We start from the raw sequence: 9926 nt of genomic DNA, 5'->3' as shown, positions 1-9926 counted from the left end.
AAAGAGATTCTAGAAAGCTTCTGGGAAATAAGACAGGAAATGTCCTCCCACCACGTACTCATCCAGACTACAGAATGTGAGATTCTAGTTAGAGTAGTGATCTTACGTCAGGTGAACAGTTTATCGAAAGGTCTTGAGCGAATTGTGTTACAAACTCAGTATCTCTTTTTCTCTCTCACAAGTAGTGCTGATAATGTGATCCTCAATTTCTGCTGCTCAGAGCCGTTTGCAAACCTTCACCTACAAGGTTGGAGGGGAACTATCCTGACCCTGAGGTTGTCAAACTTCTAAACTTTGAATGCTTAGGAGTATTTACATATGGAACAAATTTACCTCTCGTTCATTAAAAACTACAAGAGATCCAAGTTCCTTACAATGAATGTGATTTCAACACATTTCTATATAAGGTCTTTGAACTCAAGTTGTACTTTTTAAAAGCACCCACTAAATAAAATACGATGGGCAGGAATGTAGAAACAAACTATTAACATACTTTTGTGGTTCTGTATGAAATAGCTTGAACCTTGAAACCAATCTCTAGGTAGTTAATTTGCCCTATGAGAATACATACTGCTTAAGTTAGATGTGCGGGCAAGAGGGTGCCAGGGTGCTGTCCAACGAACTGGGTGTGTGACCAAGAGCATTCAGTGGTGGTTTGGAAGAACTGGCTTTTGACTAATGTCTAATAATCCATGTCGAGAAAACATAAGATATAATGCCCATACGGCAGTTGGTGGATATAGAAGCACTAATACTTGGCTTGGCATCAGAGGAAGACATTAAAGTCATTTACTTTGAAATTCTGATACCCTTTCCTACCTCATCCCACTCTGCAGTTCCCTAAGCCCAAAGGAGAATTACACCAGAAAATTTTCTTGGCCAAAAATGTACGATTGACTTCTACAGGCTCAGTCACATAAGCCTTATTCTTTTTAGTTCATATTTTTATTGTGTGCATCTATAAAATAGGAAATATTACTCTCAAAGTGTTTTATGTGGTCAGACAAGGGCTGTTTTTTGTGCTCAGCATTGTTTAGATCTTGGCCACAAGATGGTGCCCTAATGCTGTCACAGTTTAGTAGCGTGCAACTGTGCCATTAAGGGGAACTATTTTCTCCATACAGGAAAGGTTCTATGTGCACAAGCAAGTGATCACAGAGCAACATGACTTTTCAAGGCCACCTGGAGCTCTAATAGCCCATGAAAGTCTTCAGAAGCTTTCTTCTCAGCATGTAAAGTTAAGAATTTGACATGTGAACAATTCACTTAACGTTGCTGGGGTGGATGTTCGAGTTCTTAAATTTACTACCAAAGAGGGACAAACTGTAGGGCTGTTGTAGAAGAAATTTTAACTAGTTTTTTTGGGGAGTGCAGGTAGTAGCGTCCCTTCTTGGTATTTTCCTCTACTTCTCTTTTTGTGATGGGAGAAAATACACTATAGAGGCCAGGGAATCTTAGTGTCCAACTTGACACTTTATAAAACCAGATATGGATATTGTTCCCACTGGGGAGCCAGCTCACACCTTTCCCCAGCTGAGGGACACCCACTGATGATGCCCAGTGGGCAGCATGCCGCCCACATCCACGTCCTTAAGTCCACGTGCTTTTCCCTTCAGTGGACCTCTGTGCCATCTCTGCACACCTGTTTGTAAAGCCTCTCTACTACTGTCCCCTACGACCTAGAGCTGTGGTCCTAACTTCTGTGGGCTATCAGAGCCCTTGAGAGCCATGCTTCTCTCTGGAGGATACCAAGAATGATTGCTGGGTTTTATCCCATCTTGCAAACTAAGAACCATTTTTCCAGCTGAAAATTCATGCAACAAAAAATCATAATTACAGTCATCCTCTTGCGATGACAGTTTCCGTGTCGGTAGTGCCTGTGCTCTCCTCTAATACTCACTTGTTCTCATTCACGTGGCTGGCTGCCTGTTCACCCTCACTAGCAACAGAAAACTAATGGTTTGAAGAAAATTTTCTGGGAGGAAAACAATTGACAAAATTTAAAACATTAACTTATTTCCCCTTCTCTGCAGAAGAATTCCATTATTTGATTATTTGCAAAATACCTTTTTACCACATCTGTTGTACATTAAAATTGCAAAATGAACTATTAGGTTTATTCTAATGAGTTTTGCAGAGAGATGAGTGATGAGGTCTTTGATAGAGGATATTTCCAGCCAGAGGGGGGGGCTTGCCTGATCTTCTGCTGACACTTCCTCTACATAAGTTATTGATGTCAGCATCTCCACAGCAAGACAACATGTCAAGAAGGCCAGGAGATACTTATCAGAAGACAATACAGTTAAAGACAAATGCAGTCAGAAGTCAGCTGACCATCCTCAGGTTAACTAGCTTGACAAGGTGCTGTCCGTGAAGTTCCTGACTACCTGCCGCTGGGACTCAGTTCTTGGTCCTGGGACTGTCTGGGAAAGGCCAGCACAAAGCCCACCAACCTTCTCTTTACCTTTGGTAACTGGGATTATAAACTTTGGATGCAGGAGGTATGACAATAAGTAATTTAAGAATTCACTTCCCTTTTGCTACCTCACACTCAGTAACTTAATGTGCAAACAATGTACCTGGTTAACGTAGAGCTGGTCTCTCATTTAGTAAGTTTCTCCTTTAAATCCTAAATCTGCGTCCTCTCAAGATGGAGATTTGGGGAGAGAGTCAAAGGGGTAGTTTGGAGAATCTTAAAAGAAATGAGGCTTCAGAGCTAGTGGGGACTTCCACCCTTCGGCTGCCTCAAGCGGACCCTTTGTCAGATGGAGTCTTTCAGCCTTCCCGGGACGCCAGGGACATAGAAGTCACCCATCGGCTTACCCAGCCCTTACCTCCCCTCCCTGCAGTCACCACTGAACAGTCCCAGAAGTGACGGTTGCTAATCTCCTGCCTCGGAGAAAATCCCTGCTCTTCCTACTTAATTTTTTAGACCCCTTGATGTGGAGCTCATACGTTATTCTGTTTTTCGTTTTCAGAACAACAAAGAGTTACTGGTACAAAAGTCACTCCCGTGCGTTGTCTGGTTATGTTGTGTTATGACTGGCATCTTTTTCAGGTAACCTGTCATCACCTCCTATTTAGGACAGTCTCAAAGGCCAGTAAGACATAGAGCTTTCAATTTAATTGGGTCAGTGGCTATTCTTTTTCTACTGTGTCTCAGGCAGAATTGAAAGTCCCCATCTCATTAAGGGTCAAAAGTGAATTTACTGAATGTTGGCATCAGTTTTTCCATAGGTCTACTATTTTGTTACTTTAGGAAAATTGCAGCCTGTGTCCTTCTAAACTCAGTGTGACACCTATTCTATATGATAAAGTGTTTGCTCAAATGTCTACATAGCAAATACAGATTTTGACACCTAATTCCAACATGTGGAGGGGTTTTCCCACATCACCAATTTTTGGACACCAGCTGACTGTCTTACAGTTCAGCACAATTCTGATATTGTCTCCTGGGAGAGAGCATTGGACCCCCAGGTTCAGGGCTCAGGCCCACAAGACTGCCCCTTTCCCAGAACCTCAGATGCCAATTGCAATCCCAGGTTGTCACCTGTGTTTCTGACTCGCTATAAATCAGAGATTCCTATGAACCCTCCCCCTCCTTAGGTTTGATTAATTTGTTAGAGAGGTTCAGAGAGCTCAGAGAAATATTTTACTAGGTTACCTGTTTATTATAAAAGGCTGTAAGTCAGGAACATCCAGGTGTTAGAGGTGCATGGGGCAAGCAGCTTTTCCACGCTCTTCCCAAGCACGCTGCTCTGCTGCTCTGCCCCCGATCTCCAGGTGTTCACCAGCCCGGAAGCGCTGCAAACCTGTCCTTTTAGTCTTTTATGAAGGCTTCACTACACAGGCATGACTGATCTAGTCATTAGCTATTGGTGATTAATGCAACCTCCAGCCGTTCTCTCCTCCCTGGATGTGGCAGGGTAGGAATGACAAGTTCCAGTTCTGCAAACAGTCAGTTCTCCAGGCAACCAGCTCCCATTCTTAGGAGGGCCAGAAGTCACCTCATTAAAAAGACAGTTTTGTTGCTGTCATCCCTTAGGAAAATTCCAAAGATTTGGGGAGCTCTGTCTCTCCCGAACTGGGGATTGTCTTGCCAATGGGTTTCAGCCCCAGACAAGTTCACTATGGATTCAGTGAGACCGAAAATGACAATGGAATGTTCTGTGGTGAAAGGGTTTATACCCAACTTTATTCCCACGGTGGCAGGTCAATCACTGGAATCCTGTCCACTCAGAGCGAGCCTGCAGGCAGCAAGCCAGTCTTTGCCTCTGGGCCTCTCTGTCCCTGCAGCCGTCTCAGTCTCTGTCCTCGGCGCTGCCACCACTCCAGCCTAGTCTTTCCTCTCTTGCAGCCATACCACTGTGTTGCCCAGAGCACTGGGCAGAGCTCTTTATATAGAATCAATAGCACCGTATTGCCCACATGTGTGTAGTGAGCCAGCTGACCAGGGCCAGGTGAGACTCCTGGTCATAGGTACCCTCACTTTTTCCACAGGGATGAAGATCAAATTCTTGTTATAAATCACAGTATGACCACAAACATGATCTTTTACCACAAGGTCTGTAATTTTTGTGGCAGTCTCCGTATCTTAAGTTTATTGCAGCTAGTAGGCCTACAGACTCATTGACTTAAGTGAATGCAAAATATAAAAGTTGAATTATGAAAAAGTAGTAATTTGAGAGTAATTGCTCCCCACCCACACCCTCCCCCAAAGTCCAGAGGTTATAAACAGGTTCTAAGAGTCAGCCAGAGTCAGAAACTGGGTATTAACTAGCGAGAAAGGGCTAAACAGGAGTAAGTTGGGGGAACCAAGTGAAAAATCTAGAGGACATATGGTCTAGGAATCCTGATAGTCTTCTGGTTTTTCTATGACACTGTAGAAAAAATTAAAGATCCTGTGGCCAGGATTCTCACGTGACCCTGGCCCTCTTGCTTACTACACACGTGGGCAATGTTATTACTGACTCTATATAAATAGCTCTGCCCAGTGCTCTGTGCTGCAGGGCTGCAGGAGAGCAGAGGCTGGAGGGGCGGCAGTGCCAAGGACAGAGACTGAGACGGCTGCGGGGGCAGGGAGGCCCAGAGATAGAGACCGCCTTTCTGCACATAGACTTGCTGTGAGTGGACAGGATTCCAGCGCTTGACCTGCCACCGTGGGAATAAAGTTGGGTATAAATCCTTTCACCCCAAGAACATTCCATTGTCATTTTTCGGTCTCACTGAATCCACAGTGAACTTGCCTGGACTGAAACCCATTGGCAAGACAGATACGTTTCCAATTTCTGTATATCATATATATAGTGGAAACTTTACTAATGCATTGAAGAGGCACTCAGAAATGGGGCCAGATACTTTAAATTTTAATGTGACAAACTTGTGTTATTGGAGATCAGCCTATTCGCAGTGCATAACAGGGCCACTTGATTAGGCCAAATTAGAAAAGCAAAATCTTCTGGTCCTTTCTGGAATGTGTACAGCTAGCCACAGGGCTCAGGGATTTAGTCTTGGCCCTGCAGCCACTTTTATGTTTTCTCTCTTGGACTAATGAACACTTGGCCCTCCTTCTGTAACTTGGATATACACTTGTAACAGATACTTTGCTAAGCTAGGATTCTCTCTTTTCTTTCCATGATTACATTACTTGTGGAAAGGACATATTTACCTCTGTACCCCCTAGTACTTGGTACCCTGTAGGTAACTGAATGAATGAATGGAGTATATAATTCTCGGTTACTGCTAACAGTACTCCTATTTTAAACTATCCAAAATAATATAACTGAATAGGATCAGAAAACTAGAAAACCAGTAAAGCCGGCTCTAAAAGGTATTAGTGACTATACTAGCACGTTTCCTAGAGTACAAATGGCCAGTGTTTACCCTTCAAAATAATTTTCCAGCATTTGTTTTTAAATATGGTAAATAATTCCCCCTTTTTCCCTTCTCTCTTGGTTGACCAAAGTATCTATACTTACATGGCTGAAAACAGCCAAGCTCAACCCCCTTGACAAATAAGAATTACAAAGGCAAATTGGTGGAGTGCTGAAGATGAGGTTTAATGTATAAAGAGTGATGAGTAAAGCTCATGGATCAAAAAAAGAAATGTTTTTAAGTTTTGTTAAGATATTTTTAAACCAGTCTGATTTAGAGAAGACTGCCTAACACTTTAGGAAATGAGTTAAAAAAAAAAACAAAACAGGCAAATAAAATCTGGTAAATTAGGATCGTGATGACTTCTACAAAAAACAAAAGACAAAAAAAAAAAATCTTGTCATTTCATAAAACGAACACCCCAGCCTATCCCCAAACACCAACAGCCACTTTCACTCAGAGCTCCGAGGTCTGTTGGTCCCCAGGAACTGGTTTCTGCATTTGCTGCAAACCCCTACGTCTGCTGAGAATAACTGCCGTCAGCTGAGTGACCCGCAGCTGCGACTCCAGGTGCGATGACGGTTCCTCCTCTGAAATGACCTATAAACTGAGAGGTACTGAAGCAGGGAATCATGTTTGATCACCTGGTTCAGAGGGAAAGGAAAGGAAAAGGCCAGGGGCTTTGGGTTTTCTGCTGTCTGCCTAAGTGCAGAGGTTTATTAGAAGGGCTTGAGGTATTTTTAAAAGGCTCTGTATCTTTCATTTATATTTTCAAGTAGCAGAGAAATGGCTTTTTTTTTTATTACTCGTAACACTTTATTTTTACTTTGTACAAAATACAAAAATGCAAATCCCAAGAGGAGAACAGACCAGTCGTGACAGGCACACCGCACAACATCAAACCTTGTCTAGCAAGACATTAGTTTTTTAAACTTTATTTTAGTGAGTACATGCATTATATAAAACAACAAACACACAAAGAGGCTAGAGAGTTTTGCTATTTCTACCCTCAAAATAGTGCTTAGTATCAAGACTTTGGATGGGACCCAAAAAAAAAAAAAAAAGGAATTAAGAAGGCCAATATTTTATTTTCATAAAAAAGGAAAGCTACCATAAAATGGGTATGTGGTTTTTTTTTTCATCACACTGATTAAATTCTTCTGAAAAGCCACACATATGAATAAAACAAGAATGCTGAACTGGACAGTAAATACTGAAGAGGGCTGTTAACCTGGGTAACTGCTCAGTAGTTTAAAGAATTATTTAGACATTTTGAAGCCCTTCCTCTTCATTTCTCAGCAGTGTTCCAGCCGTCCTGACCTTTGTTCCCTGTGACACATCTCAGAATATAGACGCTGGCATCTTTGAGTCTCTGTTCCTAAGAACTAGTTTTGAAAAAGAAAGCCATGTACAAAAATATTCAACAGAACTATGAGAGATGTAGGCAAAATATCTTCTTAGCAAAGCCTTCTTGACTTTGCACGGTTTCTTCTGTGTACTCTTCAGGGCTTGTTTATCTGCCCCATGAATAAGACAGCACCTACAGAATAAAAGGAAGCAATGTATAATTTCGTAAAAACAGTTCTTAAAATAAGATGGAAGACGTATTTAAGGGAAGGCCCCTGGGCATGCTTTAACTATTGCTCTCAAGCAGCGCTGATAGAACTTTCTGCAAAGATGGAAATGGTCTGTATCTTCACTGTCCGATATGGTGGCCACTAGTCCCATGTAGCTACTGAGCCCTTGAATTATGGCTAGTGTGACTAAGAAACTGAGTTGTTAATTATATTTCATTTTAGTTAATTAAAAGTTAAAGTTAAAAAGCCACATGTGACTAGAGGCTCCTGTACTGGGCTGTAGGCTCTGGAGCATGCTAATTATGACATTAAAAATGCAATGAGAGGAAAGGATAAGGAACTGGCTTATGTTGCTGTTTTTTAAAAAAGAATAAGCTAAAATGTATTAGTTTCTACTCTGTCCTAACATGAAGCCAACCTCTGCACAAGGACAATCTTATTTATTCTTCATAATTGTATGAAGAGGTAGGAACCATTGTTATCCTCATTTTAAAGATGAAGCTCAAGGACAGAGCCAAGTCTGAACCCATGACTTAGATCCAAGATGTACTGAATTAACAATTCTCAAGTCATAACAACAGAGGGGCTTACAAAGGGTGGAGACATGTAGCTTCTTACAAAGTTTAACTGCTGCCTTTATAAAAATGTGAAAAAATATCAAGAGATGTCAAAAATGCTCCAAAGGGTGGCAGCGCTGTCACCATGTTAAAAAAACAAAACAAAATCTAAAGTCCTGTCTGTATTTAAAAGATTCCATCACACTCTATAAACACAGCCTTCATTTTTCTATCTCTTCAAGGTGGGTGGTTGGTTACATTATTCCAAGTGTTTCCGGTTGTTGACACAAGGGAAAGGAATTAAGAGGAGCACCGTCGGATTCAGCTACGACGGGCACTATCTTCCTGAAACCTAACAGCGAGTGAGTAATGGAAGAGGGGACTCACTTACCTGTAGGGTTATGTCGGATGAAAAACAGAAACGGTCTGTCTACTATAAACCAGGGAGGCGACGACCTTGCAATTAGAATCGCAGCTGTAAGAGGAAAGGGAAAACGTGCTGTACTCTCAGCGTGAGGCCAGCAAGGCGACCGGCTGGCTGGATCCCTCATGCTGGTTGGAGGATGCACCTCATTCCTGCCCATAGGCTGGCCGTGTTGTAACAGGCCCAGTGGTCACCTGAACACCCACCATGGGTGCAGGCCCTGTATATTTACTGTCTCATTTAGTCGACACAAGCATCATCTTCTTAAATAAATATACTTACTCCTCGTAGGGTTTTTATGAGGATTAACTGACATAAAACATATTCCAGCTCTTAAACAGTAAACACCCAATGTATAGTGACTGTTAGCAGCTGTTCTGTATCACACCATCTGCCTTGCTGATGAAGGCCCCAGGTCCTTGTGGTCTATCCAAATCCTTTCTGTGCATCAAGGCCCAGCTTAGTTCTCGACCATTCTGTCTGGGCCATGTCCTGGCAGCTCATCCAGGTTTCCTTCCCATGGGAAGGTAGATAACTCACTTGGGAGTCATCTATATTGCTGTCCAACCCATTCAGTGTAGACACTGGACTTACAAAGCAAACGTCCTTAGTCTTGCACACTTACTCTGCCATGCTTACCGACGTGGCCTCAATTTAAGAAGCTGGTGACACAGCCTTGCAGGAGGGTAGGTACCAGGCATCAGCTGCCCCACCCTTGCTGCAAAGGCCCGGTCCCCTTCCTCGAACCCTGGAAAGTGCTAACAACTTGGACTTGATTCTACAAAGGAAACACTGGCAGCTATGCTGGGGCAAACCATTCAGCCCAGGATTATTAAAAGCAAATCAACAGTGAGTAGGTGTTATGAACGGCATTGTATCCCTTCAAAATTGCCATGTTGAAGCCCTAGCCCCAAATGTGAATGTATTTGGAGACAGGGCCTTTACGGAGATACTGAAGATGGGGCTCTAATCCAATAGGACTGGTGTCCTTATAAGAGAAGGAGACACTAGATGTGTGTACAGAGAAAAGACCATGTGAGGACACAGGGAAAGGCAGCTGTCTGCAAGCCAGAGAGGCCTTAGGAGAAATCAACTCTCCCAACACCCCGATCTTGCTTTTCCAGCCTCCAGAACTCTGAGAAATCAATTTCTGTTGCTTAAGCCAGATCTATTCCAACCTCCTATGGATACTTAGGGGGCATAAAAACCAACTTAAGATTGTTCTGTTTTTTTCTTCATTCTGTAATCCACTGGGGAGAAAGCAGATGTGGATGGTCTAATTTTCAAGGAAGGCTGCATAGTAATCCTGCTGTAACTCAATGGTAGCTTGCTAGTCCTTCACTTTATCCTGGACAGACCTGACTGGCTATTTTCCTATTAGCAGTAGCTATTTTTTTATGTTTCAATCTGAAGACTGGACTTTTCTGCCAAGAAGAAGCCAAAATATGCTTTATCATCCTGAGAGCAGGGGCCAGCAAATACCACCCTCAGGCC

At 42.6% G+C, this 9926-nt stretch overlaps 1 protein-coding gene across 2 annotated transcripts in view; it reads right to left on the bottom strand.

Moving 5' to 3' along the window:
• Nucleotides 1–7112: 7112 nt before the first annotated feature.
• The window catches only part of SERPINE2 (serpin family E member 2), a 53571-nt gene continuing 50757 nt past the window's right edge, over nt 7113–9926 (bottom strand). For both annotated transcript variants that reach the window (XM_073218058.1, XM_037016487.2), the window contains exons 8-9: nt 8400–8483; nt 7113–7414 (exon numbers count right to left, since the gene is read on the bottom strand). In XM_073218058.1, the coding sequence (XP_073074159.1) occupies nt 7377–7414; nt 8400–8483 (122 nt within the window). In that variant the 3' untranslated portion in view covers nt 7113–7376. The remainder of the gene's footprint in view (nt 7415–8399; nt 8484–9926) is intronic.

Source organism: Manis javanica, chromosome 12 (genome assembly GCF_040802235.1).
Source record: "Manis javanica isolate MJ-LG chromosome 12, MJ_LKY, whole genome shotgun sequence".
NCBI classification, from domain to species: Eukaryota; Metazoa; Chordata; class Mammalia; order Pholidota; family Manidae; genus Manis; species Manis javanica.
The sequence above is the reverse complement of the archived record's forward strand: the minus strand, read 5'-3'. Positions and strand labels throughout refer to the sequence as shown.